The 19,115-nt window shown below is 40.0% G+C and overlaps 1 protein-coding gene across 3 annotated transcripts in view; it reads left to right on the forward strand.

Moving 5' to 3' along the window:
- Positions 1-19,115, forward strand: part of CSMD2 (CUB and Sushi multiple domains 2) — a 1,348,498-nt gene that overhangs the window by 1,172,401 nt on the left and 156,982 nt on the right. For all 3 annotated transcript variants that reach the window (XM_077481921.1, XM_077481922.1, XM_077481923.1), the window contains 4 exons: positions 2,546-2,740; positions 7,707-7,823; positions 14,487-14,600; positions 16,890-16,985. In XM_077481921.1, coding sequence (XP_077338047.1) covers positions 2,546-2,740; positions 7,707-7,823; positions 14,487-14,600; positions 16,890-16,985 — 522 coding nt within the window. The remainder of the gene's footprint in view (positions 1-2,545; positions 2,741-7,706; positions 7,824-14,486; positions 14,601-16,889; positions 16,986-19,115) is intronic.

A 19,115-nucleotide genomic window follows, 5' to 3' on the forward strand; every position in this document is an offset into this window, starting at 1 on the left:
TGTGAGGAGGGCTGACATATATACAGTTTTGGTGGGGCGGACAAATATATAGGTGTGTATGGGGGGGGGGCTGCCATACATACAGCTGTGTGTGTGGGGTGGGCTGACAAATATAAAGGTTTGGGGGTGGTGACAAATATACAAGTGCGAGGGGGCTGACGTATATACAGAATTGGGGGGGGGGTGAGTGCGTACAGGTGAGGTGGCCGGTGTGCAGATTCAGTAAGATGGCCCATAGGCAAGCCCTGGGGAATGTTGGTGGTCAGGCTTGGGGTCGGGGGGGGGGGGGGGCAGGTCTAAAGCTGTGTAAGGGGCCCAAAAATTTCTGATGGCTGCCCTGGGTATGTGTGAGGGGGGGCTGCTATATATACAGGTGTGTGTGTATGGGGGGCTGACATATATACAGGTGTGTGTGGGGGGGCTGACATATATACAGGTGTGAGGGGGGCTGACAAATATACAGGTTTGGGGGGGCTGACATATATACAGGGCTGAGGAGGGCTGAGTGCGTACAGGTGAGGTGGCCGCTGTGCAGATTTGGTAAGATGGCCCATAGGCAAGCCCTGGGGAATGTTGGTGGTGTTGCTGTCAAAATAAATAAATCAGTGCTGCAGCTGAATGACGTGCCTGCTAAGAAAATGATGGTTAACAATAAAACAAAGTAAAATTACTGTATAACAGTAAACCATGCCATACCTGCAAAGCAAATACAATAAAACATAGTAAAAATAAAATATTTTTTAACACAATCTGTGCCTATAAAATATATGTAGAAGCCCGGGGGCAATCCGTCCCTAATGTTAGGAGCAAATCGCTCCTCCACCCCTGCCCCCATGCTTTGGCATATATACTCTTTTTTTTTTAACTGTGGTGGTGAAATCACCTCCTACAGCGCTGGAGTCACGGCTTTACGTATCGCTTTACGCATCGTGGGAGAAAATGCTGTTACTGTCAGAATAAATAAACCTGTGCTGCAGCTGAATGGCATACCTGCTAAGCAAATGATGGTTAACAGTAAAACAAAGTGACATTACAGTATAACAGTAAGACCTGCAATTTTTTTTTATTATTTTTTTTTTGTCTTTTATATAAACTGTAAACATTCCAGATTAGGGTCTCTCAGAATGTGATGGCCATCTCATCTTTCAAGATCCTTTGTAAGTGTGCCCTAGATATCATTTTACCCCTGTACAAATCATTAGTAAGACCTCATAAGGAATATGCAGTTTCAGAAAATGCTGAGAAGGGCAACCAAACTTATAGGAGGCATGGAGGAGCTCAGCTATTAGGAAAGATTAGAGGCACTAAATGTATTCTCTCTTGAGAACAGGGGATTTAGGGGGATACAATCAACATAAGTGGTCCATAAAGTGAACTTAGTGTAGAGTTATTCTCTTTCAGGTCATCACAGAGGACAAGGGGGCACGCTTTACGTCTGGAGGAAAAGCAATTTAATCTCCAAATGCAGAAAGGATTCTTCACAGAAAGAGCTGTGAGAATGGGGAGTACAATCTCTGGTTCTGCCCAGATCAGTAGATTGTTTGAAAAAAGGCCTGGATTCTTTCCGAAATGTATATGACATATGGGGTTTATGATCACGTGACCACCATAATTGGCTGTCACCGCGGTCACATGATCAGAAAGCTCCCAATTGCTTCTTTGCATTAGCCACAGGTAACTGTGCCAAGAAAGCAGTCTCGGGACAGCTGTGTCTGCTAATTGGTACTCAAATATGCAGCTTCTCGGCACCAACGCCCGCCTGCCGAGAGGCCACATATTTGCATGTTACATTGTACTAACTATACAAACAATAATTATTATTGACAATCCAAAATTTCTCTTCATGTTGTGAGTTCTGCCCGTCTGTTGGCCATCTCTTTCCACAACTTCCTGTATTCCCTGCATGCTTTTCAACATCTTCTCTACGTTTTATTTCTAATGACTGCATATCCCATGGTACCTTGCTGCCTGCAAGCAATGATTCCTCCTGAAACTCCACCTCTCGCTCCTCTGTAGAAGGCAGGCTCTGTGAAATGTGTGACACGGCAGTGCCTATGTGCAGGGTATAGTGAATACATGTCACACACACACACACACACACACACACACTGATGTAACGGGAGACTTTAATGAGAACACTGATATAAGGGGGACTCTAATGAGGATCTTGATGTAAGGGGGAACTCTGGTAACAAAGGTGCAGACTGAATTTATTTTGTTCCGGCTTTATAAATGACTCAAGTAAAGTTCACTTGGAATGTCTTTGCTTTGCCTTACTCTGTTCTACCAAATCATATCACACTGATTACAAAAAAGCTCCAAGTAAAATGTATTAATTAATATAGATTTTCACTCATTTATAAACTTGAGTTTTTGGTCCAATATACATTGTAGCCCTCATACTGAAACATTTGGAGACCTGATCTAAAGTGTCAGGCTGATACTTATACATACGGACAAAAATAATATAAAAAAGTCATCACATATAATAATCTGTAGACGCTATTGAATTTTTCAGTGAACATTTTTCTATTTTGCCTTCTAGAAAACCCCAGGGAATCCTGCTTTGACCCAGGTGCAATAAAAAATGGGTCTCGTGTTGGGAGTGACCTAAAGCTGGGCTCAACTGTAACATATTACTGTGACAGTGGCTATGAGGTTAATGGAGCTTCCACACTAACCTGTGTAATGGGAGGAGATGGAAAGCCAGCCTGGAACTACCCTAGACCATCATGTAGAGGTAAATCCTTATCTTTATTAATAGCGGCTAGTGGCAATATAGCATTGACCACAGGAAACATGTCTGAATATAGTCAAATGTTTCAAAATGAAAATGTTAAATTTTGAACAAGCTTATAATTTTTTTCAGCTAAAAAAATGCTTGTCTAAACAACAACTTTTCTATATCATCCAAAGTCAGAGCTGTTCAGATATCTTATTTTCAAATAAAAACAGTTTTGTCTCAATTTTTGGAGCTGGCAGACTGCTGATATGCAAATTTGTTCAGCTGTTAAAGAAAACACCCAAAATACTGTGCGTTTTGTGCTTTATGATTATTGGGATTCATTGGAAGGCACGCTGTGTCTGTATATACTCCAGCATTGCATGATTGACACACAGCACAGTCAAGGCTCATTCACACCATTGTGTTCTTCCTGACATGTAAGATTGTTGAAGCTGTATGGACCCTATAAGGAAAACATTTTGTGTTTTCATAACTTTCCTTTTGAGTTATGTTATTTGATCAGTTTACAAGTAACAAGTGGTTAGTAGAGTTCTTCTGCAAATCTCGTTTGCATTCCATTTTTGCTTTTCCTTGCAAACTGTATTGCAGATTGTTTCCTGCTTCTGTTTTGTAGATTAGGAGACAGGCTGGTGCTAAGGATATATATATATATATATATATATATATATATATATATATATATATATAACATAAAGTAGTGAGTGTACAGCTTGTATAACAGTGTAAATTTGCTGTCCCCTCAAAATCACTCGACACACAGATAAACGTATTTGGTTCAGATGGTGTCAAGCGTGTGTGGCGGCAACCAGGTGAGGAGTACAAAGACAAGTGTGTCTTGCCTACAGTCAATCATAGTGGTGGGAGTGTCATGGTCTGAGGCTGCATGACTGCTGCCAACACTGGGGAGCTACAGTTCATTGAGGGAACCATGAATGCCAACATGTACTGTGACATACTGAAGCAGAGCATGATCCCCTCCCTTCGGAGACTGGACCACAGGGCAGTATTCCACCATGATAACAACCCCAAACACACCTCCAAGGTCACTGTGTTGCTAAAGAAGCTAATGGGAAAAGGTGATGGACTGGCCAAGCCTGTCTCCAGACCTAAAGCCTATTGAGCATCCCTGGGGCATCCTCAAACAGAAGGTGGAAGAATGCAAGGTCTCTAACATCCAGCTCTTTGAGATTGTCATGGAGGAGCGGAAGAGGACTCCAGTAGCAATCTGTGAAGCTCTGGTGAACTGTTTGCCCAAGGTAAAGCAGTGCTGGGAAATAATGGTGGCCACACAAATTATTAACATGTTGGGCCCAATTTGGACCTTTTCACTTAGGGGTGTACTCACTTTAATTGCCAGCAGTTAAGATATTAATGGCTGTGTGTTGAGTTATTTTGAGGGGACAGTAAATTTACACTGTTGCACAAGCTGTACACTCACTACTTTACATTGTAGAAAAATTAAATTTCTTCAATGTTGTCACATGAAAAGATATAATAAAATATTTACAAAAATGTGAGTGGTGGCCTATCCCGCTGCAGCTATAACAGCTTCAACTCTTCTGAAAAGGCTGCCCACAAGGTTTAGGAGTGTGTCTAAGGGAATGTTTGATCATTCTTCCAGAAGCGCTTTTGTGAGGGCAGTCACTGATGTTGGACGAGAAGGCCTGGCTCGCAGTCTCCACTCTAATTCATCCCAAAGGTGTTCTATTGGGTTGAGGTCAGCATCTGTACAAGCCAGTCAAGTTTCTCCACCCTAAACTTGTTCATTTGTGTCTTTATGGTCTTTGGGCTTATGGTCTTTGTGCATTGGTCCAAATGATTAAGTGGAGGTTTTTTTCAGGAGTTGGGCTTGGCCCCTTAGTTCCAGTGAATGGAACTCTTAAGGTGTCACCATACCAGCATACCAAGACATTTTGGACAATTTCATGCTCCCAACTTCGTTGGAACCATTTGGGGATGACCCCTTCCTATTCCAACATGATTGCACACCAGTGCACAAACAAGGTCCATAAAGACATGGATGAGCCAGTTTACGGTGGAGCAACTTGACTGGCCTACATAGAGTCCCGACCTCAACCCAATAGAACACCTTTGGGATGAATTTGAGCATAGACTGCGAGCCAAGTATATAATGTATGTTTTATGTCAATAGCATGCATGCTAAGTAATATTTAAGTGTAACATTAAAGGTATCTATAATCTCTGGGATCCCCCAAACAATGCCTCCATATGTTCTCTTATCCCCACAAGGCTGCCATCTCCATCTTTATTCAGGTATCTTCCTGAGTAAGCATATACTTTATTGACTAAGAAGCTGACCCAGAGTTGTAGCACCCATGAAAATCCTGGTGCCTGTGTAAAATAGCCTGTGGAGTTGAGTTACTAAAATTGGAGAGTGAAAAATCTGCATATAAATCAATCAGCTTCTGTTTTCCTGTTGTCAAAGCTTAATCGAGCAAGCTGAAGTTAGAAACGGATTGGCTACTATGCACGGCTGTACCAAATTTTGCAGCCTCCAATTTTAGTAAGTCAACTCTTGTATGTTCTTGTATGTGCACACAGGTTGCTTCATTCACACACATTAGACTTCTGTTGCTGTCTCGCACAACATGACTTGTCATAGAGTGAGTAATTTACTAAAACAGCATTGTGCAAAATCATGCGCAGCTGTTCATAGAAACCAATCAGCTTCCAGGTTTTACTGTCAAAGCCTAATTCACCAAGCTGAAGTTAGAAGCCGAATGGTTACCATCCACAGCTGCACCAGAATTTGATTGCACCAGTTTAAAGGGGTTATATAGGTTCATTTTTATTTTTAAATAACAAACATGTCATACTTGCCTCCACTGTGCAGTTCGTTTTGCACAGAGTGGCCCCGATCCTCGTCTTCTGGGGTCCCTCGATGGCTGTCTCAGCTCCTCCCCGCAAGAGCTAACCCCCCTCTGGGAAGTGTTCTCCCAAGAGGGTTAGATTGCGGCGGCGCTCCCGTGTGATACACTCGGCGGCCATTCCCGCTGTGTGTATCACTCGGCCCTAGCAGTTCGCATCATAGACTTGATCGAGAGCAGCGGGATCCAATGGTTGCGCTGCTATCAATCATCCAATGAAGAGCCCACAGGAGCTGGGTGAAGGCAAGGCGAGATTTCGCCCACGGAGATTTGGGGCTCAGGTAAGTAAAACGGGGGCTTGGGGGGGGCGAAGAGTGCAGGGTGTTTTTTCACCTTAATGCATAGGATGCATTAAGGTGAAAAAACACATGGCTTTACAACCCCTTTAAGTAAATCCCCCACATAGTTACAATGTTCAGTGTGTGTGAGTGAACACTAAATAAGGGGAGGCTGAAGAAGTGCTTTCTCCTGAATGCAGCCATCGCGTATTATCTGCATATGTATTGAGATGTTCATTTTGCATCAACAGCCTCCAAACTGAGGGCCCCTTCCTTCCTCCAGGTCTCATAGCAGCTGAATGGACTGATATAATTATAGTTATGCCAATGCTTGAACTCTGTGAAAAGTTCTGGGAGCAGCAATGTGTCAAATGAGCACAGAATGAGATTTATGGGGCATTAAAATATTGTTGCCATGGTTGCAGGAATTAAATTTTGTGATATTCTTACAAAATAACAGCTTTTGCAGCAGTTGTATATGTCATATCCATTTTTTTTTTATGCAAGTGAATTTTACTTGATGAATCTTTTATATATGATATTTATGTATAAGACAGAGTAAAATATTCCTATAGAATTGCTATTTATTTTTCGGCTTGGTTCACACTTCTGCTTGTCGCTGCAGGTGCGTGCAAACCAATGCAATTTTCCTACGACCGTGTTTATAAAAAGGTGCATGCACCTTTTTTTTGTGGAAAAGCAGGCTTGGCAGTCCATTCATTTGAATGGGTTGCTGTACCTGTGCAAACATGGCCTGCAAAAACGCATAGGGTTGAACCTAGCATTACCCTTTTAGGCAATGAAGTTGTCAGTGCTTGAGTATTTGCACATCTCTTCTGCACTTTATTTAAATGTGTGTCCTTGACACCTGTCTTTTTTAAGCAGAATTCATTATTTTTCCTATTCTTGCTCATCGTAGTATACTGTACATTTACTTGCTTTTGTAATCTAAATGTTATTTGTAATAGGGGGTCTATATATCAAACAAAGGTACATTTGGGGCCTATGTATAAAAAACACCCTCAACGAGTGCTCAGCTCCAACAAAACTTGTGTATTATAATTATCTCCTATGATCGTAAATACCATATAGTGGCCATAATGTTTTTTTTTGTTTTGTTTTTAAATACCTCAATCAGGGAAAATAACAAATTATGGCCACCAGATGGCCATTATGAACTTAGGAGATAATTATATTAAATACAATATGGCAAGTTTCAATAATCAATTGAAATGACTAATGTTTTAATTACTTTTTGTATCAGGCATTTACAAAGTGTTATGGTCTTTGTGAGCATTGGGAAGAGACAGCTCAATAAAAGCAGTACATAAAGTAAATACAACTAGAAATCACTATCGGTAGCAGGTTACATACTTAGTTACATAGATAGTTAGTCTGGTTGAAAAAAGCTCATCTATTTCAGCCAAGTTTTTTGGGTCTGAAAACTTACTCTTTAAATACCGTATATAATATAAAGTGCTGAGGCCCTTTTCACATTTGAGATATGTCCATCAGTGGTTTTCCAGTATGCAAGCACTGATAATAGAATAAATATTGAATCAATATTAAGTCATGGTCATAAATCCATCACTCAACAGTATTATACTACTACTAATTCAGGTAGCTGGTAAACTGAATTTTATACTTACTAAGATCAGGTCCAGGAAACACCTCATGATGGCCTTTTACTATTCAGGCATGACTGATGGTGCCAGAAAGTAAACTCAAACACTCATCTTGTTAAGAAGCATTTTTATTTAGTAAGGCACCTTACATTATGTTTTTACTTCCTAGCTCCCTGCGGTGGAAAGTACGTCAGCCAAGTAGGAGTGATTCTTTCCCCGAATTACCCCAGCAATTACACATCTGGACAGAGCTGCTCCTACTTCATTGTTGTTCCTAAGGATTATGGTAAGAAACTAAAGCAGAAAATATCTTCAACTGGAAAAGATTCAGTTCGAAATGGTTGAGTAAACCTAAACTCCACACAGACATCTAAGTGCACCTTTTAAAATACATATTTGGTAGGTTTACCTGTCAAAGAATTGAAATTTCTGTTTATCCAGTCCTGAGATTTACACAGTACCGTTAGCCTGATGACTAGACTTATTCTATGGTAGCTGTGGTCAGACTAAAAAAAAAAAAAAAAAAAGTCCAGCAAATACAAATAAAAAATAAAAAAAAGACACTTACCAGCCCAGGGATCCAGCACTGTCTTCACCCAGGTCAGCTCTTTGCTGGTCTTCTGGCCCCTGGTGCTGCCATGTTGACTGTGAGAAGTTGACTATGACTAGCTGCAGCTTCACAGTTGCCTCCTTGCTGCACATCCGCAAGTCACACTACGCAAGTTCAGCTTGCCAGAAGTGGGAGTGAACACCTATCAAAACTAGGTACCCACACCTAGAAAAAAAAATGTTTACAATAAGGAGAGAGGAGCGGGGGAGGAAGTTCCAATTTTATGAGAGTATAGGGTGAAGAGCCAGCAACTTGTCCTGCCAATAAAAGTACTTTATTGATAAAGGGCATAGTGTGCAGCTTACGTGTTTCGGGAAAAAAAAACCTTATTCCTAGCCAAACCGAAATGTGTACACTGCTGTAACTTTAACACTATACCTTTTATCAATAAAGTTCTTTTAGCAGGAGGATGAGTTGCCAGCTTTTCACCTTATACGCTCATGCTGTTTTAAGTGTCAGGAAGATACCGTGAGCTTTGGAGCACTGTTGGTCTACTTTCAGGTGGAATTAACCTAGGTGTATATAGCTACATTTGTGATGTTCTACTTTTAGCATCAAAGCTAATTAATTTCCTTGCAACCAGCCTGTGATTGGACAGTGAAGGAGCAGCAACATTCTGATGAGGTCATATCTGTGTTCTCTCCACCTGTCAGCATCTACCGTCTCAGCACATCTGAATGGCACCAAGTGCTGGATTTCCTCTTCTAGTCTGAGTGCTTCTGTACCACATATTACAGAGGACTTAAAGTGATTGTAAAGTCAATGTACATAATTACTAGAATCCCCTCTGTTATAGCCAGCTATATTGCACAGTGTATGTGTTTTTTTTTATTATGCAGCTCAATACCTTATTTCACAGTGCTGCTGTGTGGTTACTTGATCTCCTGCTGCTCCCCTTCCCCCTCTGATTGCAGTCAGGATGAGAGGAGAAGAGTGGCACTGTGAAATAAGGTATTGAGCTGCATAATAAAAAAAACACATACACTGCACATTATAGCTTTCTATAACAGAGGGAATTCTGGTAATTATGCACATTGACTTTACACGGAATAGCAGCAGGAGGGCAGGGGTTGGGAGCAGATCAGCTCTCACAACACAGACTACCGAGCTGACAGGCAGGAATGGAGGGGTAGAGGGGGAGAGGGAGAGACTGCGGGATGATGGAGGCACGTAAACTGACCACAGTATCATGGACCAGCAGCCATGATTATTGTGGTCAGCACACTTAGGGGGACACATTTTACAGTATAGAATAGGACAAATGATGCCGCACAAGCACTAAGTTGTTGTTCATGCTTTAAAGGAAAAGGATCTTTTATTTTTTTATTTTTTTGGGGGTTACAACCACTTTACATCAAATCACATTCAAAGGTTGTTTTTAAAAATACATGTAATGCTTATTTAAAAAAAAAAAAACTGCATTAATTGTTGTTTTTAAATTTAGAAGGTCCTGCCATATTCTAAAGTAATAATTTCAAAAATGCAATAAGTATGTTTCCTAATCCTAACAGGACATCACAGACATGCTCAGATGCCCCTATTGACTTGACCCTGGTGTTCTATCGTCTCTCTCCCTGAAATAGCCTGTTCAAATGTGCTGATCTTGGCTCTGTTTGCGATCCTATATTACATTATATGCAGTGTTTTTTTTTGTTTTTTTTGTCCTGAGAACTGTTTTGTACAACCCCATGATCAGGTTACCTAACTGTTCTCTGTTTGATATCTGAAGTGGTGAGAAAAATAAAAAAAATCTTCAAAGTCTCTATTGATCAATAAACACATCTCCCAGTGCCCGTTCAATATATGCCATGTACTGTAGCCCCTCACTGCTCTAACCGCTTGCTAACACATTCATTGCAAGAGAAAGAGAAGGCAAATGCATTTCAAAGAACGCTTCTCAGCATTTTAAACTGGTATACAATTTTATCTGGCTAATTTTATAATGCAAATTACTGCATCAAACCTTAATCATTTTTATGACCGCAGATTTGTTTCTATTTCTTGGTATTATTAGCATTAAGTATCTCTTTATAATCATAAGCGGTGTATGATTTACTTCTTTCCAGTGTTTGAGCAAATGAGTGATTATTTTGACATAGTGAAAATATTTGAAAGCAAGCAGAACTGTGCAAAAGCTAGCATAGGCTATTTTTCCTTCTGGCCTGATGTGGTGTAAAATAAGCACATCGGGATTGCATAATATGTATGATGTGGATATAAAGTAGCGTAGCAATCAGTGGCCCAGGGGAGCACAGCACCATCTCCATGTTTACATTAACTTGATTGAGGAACTTTATTCTCCTGCAGGTTTGCCCAGACCCTGACTCTTTCATCTCCTTGTAAACTAGAGAGAAATCTAAGAAAAGGATTCTTTAAATGGACTATAAGCATATATCAAATAGCTATATGGGTGTTATGGAACTGTTCACTGCTGTCTAGATTGAAAGTGTACAGCATTGTAAGGGAACCTTTTTTGTTTCAATGCTTGCCTTCATTTATCAAAGCAAAATGGCCCAGGGGCATGTCAAATGTTACACCATTGCCAACCCTCTTTGGTAGTTCCAGTTGAAGCCTTTTCCTTATGAGTTTTGATTTAGATTTTTGATTTTTAAACATAAATGTAAATGTTGATGTAAATAAGTTCACTAATGTATGCTGATGCTTTCTATGTATGTTGTTAAAATAGAATTAAAGGCATTTTTTTCCCATTTTGAATAAAATAGTAGTAAATAGTTATAACCCCTGTCAGTTTTTTTTTTTTTTTTTTTGCCGTCTGTGCGCCATTGGGGAGATTCACTTCCTGACCCATAGCCAAAAACAGAAGCAAGAGGAAATTCCTCCAAAATAAGTGAAAATGTCACCAGGGTTACCAAAACTAGTGTCCTCATTGAAAGATTTCCCCACTTCAGGCAGTCCCTGGGTTACAAACAAGATAGGATCTGTAGATTTGTTCTTAAGTTGAAAATGTATGTAAGGAGGAACAGATATATTTTTTTAAGTGTAACTCCAGCCAAAAAAAATATATTTAAGCTGTTTGGATAGCATAGGGAAGGGTTAACACCCCTGTAACCTTTGTTTTTGTGCCCCTGTTCAGAAGATTCACTTTCTGTCCCTGTGACAATCAGATTTTGTAAATTTGGAGTTGTTGTGGAAACAAGGATTGGTGATAAAGCTTCAGTGGAGACACCTTTTTCCCATACTTACTCTTACAGGAGAGCATTTCCCTTCTTAGGGTTAGATTTCCTCTCACTTCCTGTTGTCTCCCTTCATTTGTAAGTATGAGTCATATGTAAGTCGGATGTTTGTAATCTGGGGACCGCCTGTATTTCTGTTCCTGGAACAAACCCAAATTTAGGATGTTCTTTTAACTTCATTCTTGGTAATAATGGTAAACAGGTTAAAGGATAAGTAAATTTTTTTGGGTCAGAATTTCAGTTTTTATACTAAATAGAAACATTTTCCAGTGCCATTACTGGCCCAGCCATCCCAGTGTGCTTTTCTCTGTCTTACCTTATCCACAGGAGGCTGTTTAACATTTCAAAATGATTTTCAGATTCCATCACTTCCTGTAGATTCTCTGAACATTCACTTCCTGTAGGTCATCCCACAGAAGCCTTCACTTCCTTGTTGCATTACAGAAGAGGGTGTGATAGAGTGTGTTCACCACTCTGGACCACACCTCCCTCATTACAATACTACCTTCTACCAACTTTCTATATAATCTTTAGATTTTCCATCAGCTATGTAGTACAAGGGTCTGTCTTGAATTGATCGGTCAGGTGTTTCCTCCTATTCTATAGTTCAGGCAAATCTAAATGAAATTTTACAGAGTGTACAATCAGACTGCATGGTATATGGCCATCTTTATACACGTACAAAAAAAGGGAGTGAATGGAGGCACTCAATTGTCAGGCCCTGTTCACATAACCATGTACTGAAAACTCACATTCCTGCATGCTGGGAGTAGAGCATGGTGCGTTCCCTCTTGGTGTGCCTTTAATATGTAATGACAACACAAGCACAATGCACATTTTCAGCATCTCTGAAACTCATGGCAAAGTACACTTTTTCTGTGCAGCTTGCCAATCATTGTTCTTGTCTAAAAGCACCAATTTCACGTTCGGGCCCCATTCACATCTAGAGTAGTAGGAGTACATGTTTTTTGGCTTGTTTTTTCAGTAACACATATGTTGATTTCAATGGACTGTGCTACGCATGGCAAAGTAGCTCATGGGACATTTTGGCGTGGTGCGAGTTGCACATTTTTTACTGCATTTATTACCAGTTTTCTCATGTGGCAAAATGTGTGTTTGCTTCTGTGTTTGGTGCACCACTTAATCAATGACACTGAATGTGCAACTAGTTAATTTTATGTGTATAAATGTGGCCCTACACTAGACAATCTGATTGTACAATGTTTGTACAATCTCCTTTAGACTTGCCAAAACTATATAATAGGAGGACACACTATCTATCCAATCAATCTGTATCCAATAAAGCAGGCCCTTGCACTACATAAAGGGTGTCCTGTGGGCTGCATGCGGCCCAGGGAGTTTAGCATGCATTCTGAACTCGTCAGAAAGGACGCTGTGGAAGCCAGACAAATACACACATGGAGAAATGCTGGGGAGGCTGTAAAAACGTAGTTAATGGGGGAAGGGTGTGTGCTATTGAAGCCAGTTGGTAAACTCCTTCCTGTGTCTTACTGGTTCCTCTGTCTCAAATCAATACCATGGAGTCCCAAAAGCTTTCTAAGAAATATAGCAAGGCATACGGTAAGGCTTTGTTCTCAAAATCAAAGAAAGCTTGTATTTTTCTGTAACTGAGGTACATTAATGGTATATTGGTACATAGGGGAGCTGGATTTTAGAAAAAAAGTGAACTTAGCCTTTAAAAATAGAAGGTGGATTACTCTCCTGGGGACAAACACAGCAATAAAAACCAGAAAGGTGTTCGAATACCTCTCCACTCTATCCTTAACTTAAAAAGCTTTGCCTTCAGTTGTACTTTAAAAAGAATATGTGCAAAATGCCAGCTGTATTTGCATATTACAATTTTAGGTTCTGTGTTCTGTTTACAGTACTTCACAATGATGGCACTTACTGCTTCTTCTTATAATATACAGTAAGTCCATGAGTCAGATGACACGTGCATTTAAGGGGTGGCTAAAAACAGAGAGAAATAGAGAACGTACACTAAGCAGCTGTGGGCTCCCACTAGGGGCTGATCTACACATCTTCATTTAATGCAACAACAAAAATATTATACCACAAGCATGTGGAAACCATATCATAGAACTTTTAAGGTAAACACTGCAATAAAAATGGAAAAAGCCCTTTAAATTTTCCGCCATGCCATCACCATCGGATGCCCGCAGTGGCCTCACGGAGAGGAAGAACAGGGAGATGCTAATGTAAACAAGCATCTCCCCGTTCTGCCTAGTGACAGTGTCACTGATCTCTGCTCCATGTGATTGTCAGCAGAGATCAGTGACATGTCACAAGTAGCCATGCCCCCCCCCACAGTTAGAAACACTCCCCAGGACACACTTAACCCCTACACTACCCCCTTAGTGGTTAACCCCTTCACTGCCAGTGTCATTTACACAGGAATCAGCGCATTTGTATAGCACTGATTGCTGTATAAATGACAAAAATGTGTCAAAAATGTCCGATGTGTCTGCCATAATGTCGCAGTCATGATAAAAATCGATGATCACCGCCATTACTAGTGAAAAAAAAAGCATTAATAAAAATGCCATAAAACTATCCCCTATATTTAAACGCTATAACTTTTGCACAAACCAATCAATAAGCACTTATTGCGATTTTTTTTTAACCAAAAATATGTAGAAGAATACGTATCAGCCTAAACTGAGGAAAAGTCATTTTTTATATATATTTTTGGGGGATATTTATTATAGCAAAATGTAAACAAGAATGCGTTTTTTTCACAATTGACGCTCTCTTTTTGTTTATAGCACAAAAAATAAGCTCTATGTGTGGGGAAAAAAGGACGTCAATTTTGTTTGGGAGCCATGTCGCATGGCCGCGCAATTGTCAGTTAAAACTACACAGTGCCGAATCACAAAAAGTGCTCTGGTCAGGAAGGGGGTAAAATCTTCCGGGGCTGAAGTGGTTAAAAGATCATTTACTAACTTATCACTCAGTGTACAGTACAGCCTTTATAAATGGCAAGCTGCCAATGTTATGCTGGAATGAAATGTTGTTTTACCCTAACAATCCAAACAGTAATGTAGTAAGGATAAACCGAAGAATGTTTGTAAAATGTCTTTTTTAAGTGGTCAATATAAGTGTTTTCATCTTTTTTTTTTTCTAGTTGTGTTTGGGCAATTCACTTTCTTCCAGACAGCACTCAATGATGTGGTTGAAGTCCATGATGGACCAAATGAACAGACTCGTCTTCTCAGTTCTCTGTCTGGATCTCATACAGGTATATGGCCCAAATGACTGTGTATTGTGCTGATTGCAGATTTTAGTGTTTTTCAACTCTATTAAAGTAAGTACCCTTTTTTAAAAAAAACGAATGTTTACAAAGTACACCTTGTTTAGGCCATTTCTTTTCAATAACCTATTGACACGAGTACATTTATTATTAGTACCCTCTAATTGTCTATAAGTGTTTTTCAGACTGTCCACTATGTTTAAATAACCGTATGTACAACCATTTGTTAATTTAGTTGCTAAAACACTAAATTGCTATGATTTATTTGCCATAAGAAGCACCCACCGAACCCTTCTAAAGTACAAATGCCATGGGCTGAGAACTGTTGACCTAGATCATACATAACAAGCAAGGTACACGCTCATAAAGCTTGCCAAAGAAAATGCCAGTCTGGAGAGGAGCAATATATTATAAGACATTCTGTAAGTAATAGATAGCCACTCTTTCTACAGAAGTTGGTTTTCAATGTAGTAAGTCACATATAAATTGTCAGAAAATAGAGTAACATGGTTCAGCAAATCTTTAATCGATTTAGTGCTCAAGAGGAGCTTGAAAAGCAAAGGAAGAAGTTATTCTATGACCACAAACATTGACAGATTCAATGTATGACCATGTCTACTATGCCACTTTCTACTGGGGGCTCTTTTTGTCTGGATAAGATAATTGGACCTTTTGATGCCTGATGCTCCTTTTTAGCTTATTTCTAAAATGTAGAATTCTAGAACTCATTAAGGGACTATTCTCTTTTGCATATTTTTTTATTAAGCTATCCAAATGCACTTTCATAGACTATCACATCCCTGATCTTTTGATCGAGATCAAAACTATGCACAAATAGTTCACATGACACAAAACATTGGTGTTTGGGCAGCAATCAAATGTTTGTAAGTCAGCAGAACCAAAATGTTGACCTGATCTATGACCATTTTAGTTTTATGCATATGTGGCCAAGTCTGACAGATCTAGGCATCTGGCAATCAGAGGGAAGATAGAATGAATGTGCAAGGGATGCATATAAAGCGATCATTAAAATGAACATTCCTTCCTGTCCATTACATACAAAATTGGATATCCTTCTTCCACATAAGTCCTTTTAGTTGATCAATGACACAAGTTACTATTATTGACTAATTATGGTCACGAAGCAAACCATAATGGAGTTGCTGTCTATTAGATATCCACCTAAGCAAACAGCTAGGAACCTTTTCCCTGGTCTAAGAATTGGAAGAGTTGTAATAGTCAAGGAAGAACAAGATATAAAGTAGTTTATATAATAAAGCATCTGTATTTATAGGGGCGTATTTATATAGACGTGAATACGACACAACACACCACATGCAAATCTTCATGGCTTGTTAGGCTATCCTTATGTGATACTAGGCCGGTGATGGCGAACCTTGGCACTCCAGATGTTTTGGAACTACATTTCCCATGATGCTCAACTACACTGCAGAGTGCATGGGCATCATGGGAAATGAAGTTCAAAAACATCTGGAGTGCCAAGGTTCGCCATCACTGTACTAGGCCATACAACTTATGCCCTTTACACACGGTCGGACATTCCAACGACAAAATCCATCCGTTTCTTTCCAAAGGATGTTGGCCCAAACGTGGCTTGCATACACACGGCCGCACAAAGTTGTCGGAAAATCTGATCTTTCAGAACGCGGTGACATAGAACATGTATGACGGGAATATAAACGAGCCAGTAGCCGATAGCTTTCATCTCGTAATTTATTCTGAGCATGTGTGGCACTTTATCCGTCGGAATTGTCTACACGCTATCGGAATTTAAACATTCTTGGATCCTGCTCTCAAACTTCGTGTGTCAGAAATTCCGACGGAAAAAGTCAGATGGCGCCCACAAACAATCCGACAACAAGATCCGATCGCACATTTTCCACCGGAAAGTCCGACCGTGTGTACAGGGCATTAGAAGAAGGCTTAACTGAACTTTTATCCTATAACTAAATAGGTTTATTTTTCTACTGCCATCTCTATTTCAATATCTAAAATGAATCTGCATTATCATTGTATTTCACATCAGCAGCTACAGAGAAGTTAGTTTAGTTATCTGTTTAGTGTTCTGAGCACATCTCCTTCTCCAGCCAGAATATTGCCTTCCTATGGCCAGAGTGTCAAGTGTTGTGTGCTGCCTGCAGTCTATCACACGCACTGTGATCAGATCAGCATCCTCACATCACAAATGCCAGCAGCAGGTTTATCTACAGGAGGCAGGTCTCCCCGCTCCGTAACACGTGCGCTCTGCCGTTACAGGTGAATCTCTACCTCTTGCAACTTCCAATCAGATTTTAATTAAGTTCAACGCCAAGGGACAGGCGACAGCCAAAGGATTTCATTTTGTGTACCAAGGTAGGTAACTAAATGGTGTGTCATGTCCTGTGGCTATCCAAGCAGTGCATGAAACCATCAGGGACTCTCATACAGATATTAAAAACTGTCACATGGTTAGATTGGGACAGTGGAAAGGGATGTAGTGAGAGAAGGATTTGGCAAAGGCACAGCTACAGAGAACAGGCAGCTGTGACTCTGCAAATATACCTTGCAGCAATCCATGTCATGTTTGTCTCTGTGATCTGCTTTTGGGCTCTATACCAAGGCTTGATGAGATGCACAATCAATTTTTTTGTTTTATACCAACTTGTCTATAGTTGTCAAGCGTCTTGGTACAGATACAGCTTGAAGTTTATTGTTTAGCTATAAATTATCATTTTCCAGTGGGTCACATTCTACTTCATGAAATTTGTTTGTACAATGTAGCTGGTTGTATTTATTATTGTGCTGCTGTAAATAACATGATTGATAGTATAGCTTTAATATTTAATCCATGATGCATACAAACTGTAGTTTGTGAACACTGTTTTTATGGGAATGATAGCTTTTTGTCTTGGCCGGGGAACCAAACAGTAAGAGGGTGCTTCGGAGCTCTGGGGAGCATGAAGGGTCTGTATGGTAAAGGTCAGGGAGGTCGGGGGGGTAATCCTCAAGCTGCTCTGTAGGTAGACACAGTAGGTGGATTTGCTAAAGCAGTAGAGGCTGTTGAGACGTTGCAAAGTGTGTGTTTACTAAACCCACAAACGTAAAATCAGTCTGTACATGCAGTAAAGCATGCTTGTTCTACTCACTGTGGAACCTAAGGGGCCAATCCTCCACATTTTGTAAAAAGGCTGCTTGATCCTGTCTTTTTTGATCCTCCCCTTCTTTTACTGTCCCCAATATATCCACATATAGTACAGAGCCTGGGGGCACTCTGCACATGCTCAGTTTGGTGTGTATTGCTAGAGAGTTTTTTTGGGGGAGGGTGCATGTGATTACCACATGGCCAATCAGCACTGTCCAGACAGAGGGTCAGGGGTCCGGCAGCCTCAAAGGACAGTCAGAGGAGAATGAAAACTCCTCCTACAAGCTTTAAGCATACACTGATAGAAGTCACCAGACTGCTTTATACTACTGATGAGAAAAGGTATTTAACAGTTTATATTTACTAAAATAATAGCATTTTCATGTTCTGTGTACTATGAGAGATTAGATATAGTGGATGCAGGGTCCTGGGTTTAGTAACAATTTAACTTAGAAAAAAAATGTTGAAGCTGTGTTCATTTAATATTGTAAAATAGTCAGCCAGAATGTCTCCTGGAACTAATGATGTTGCAAAAAAAATGCCATCCTGTTCTGGCGATAAAACAGGTCAGCAGGTGGCTTAGAGTAAAGGCAAGGTGACCCCCATGGAGCATTAACCAGGAAGGATGTTGTTAACTTAGCATCTTGGATTCTCATTTATATCCTCAAATGGGTCTTCTATGTATATATCAACAACTGCTATGTAAAATAAATAAAATCAGTGAGTAATAATGGTGGAGAGTTATTAAAACTGGTGTAAACAGAATGTGGTGTAGCTGTGCATAGTAACCAATCAGCTTCTAGGTTTTATTACTTAGTTACATAGTAAGGTTGAATAAAGACACCAGTCAATCCAGTTCAACCTGTGAAGGTGTGCTTGTTCATAATCATTTCCGATATCCCTGTATACTGTGTTTGCTAAGATACCTGTCTTAAACCTATAAATACTTCCTGCTGACACCACCGATTGTGGAAGTGAATTCCACATCCTTAACGCGCTGACAGTGAGAAACTCCCTGTGCAGTTTAAAGTTAAACTGCTTCTCATCTAATTTTATTGAAAGGCCACATATCTTCTTATGCTCCCTGAGACTGAATATAGGCATACCCTACTTTTATGTACACAATGGGGTTTATTTACTAAGGCTGAAAAGTACAAAATCAGACTCCCTTCTGCATAGAATCCAATGAGCTTCTAACCTCAGCTTGTTCAATTAAGCTTTTTTAAAACATGGAAGCTTATTGGTTTCTATGCAGAAGTGAGCCTGATTTTGCACTTTTCAGCTTTAGTAAACAAACCCCATTGTGTGCTTAAAAGTGGGGTATGTCTGTATTTTTTTTTAATATGCCACAATCGCCATTG

Source organism: Lithobates pipiens, unplaced genomic scaffold (genome assembly GCF_037356315.1).
Source record: "Lithobates pipiens isolate NorthernLeopardFrog02 unplaced genomic scaffold, aLitPip1_a1.2 Scaffold_16, whole genome shotgun sequence".
NCBI lineage: Eukaryota > Metazoa > Chordata > Amphibia > Anura > Ranidae > Lithobates > Lithobates pipiens.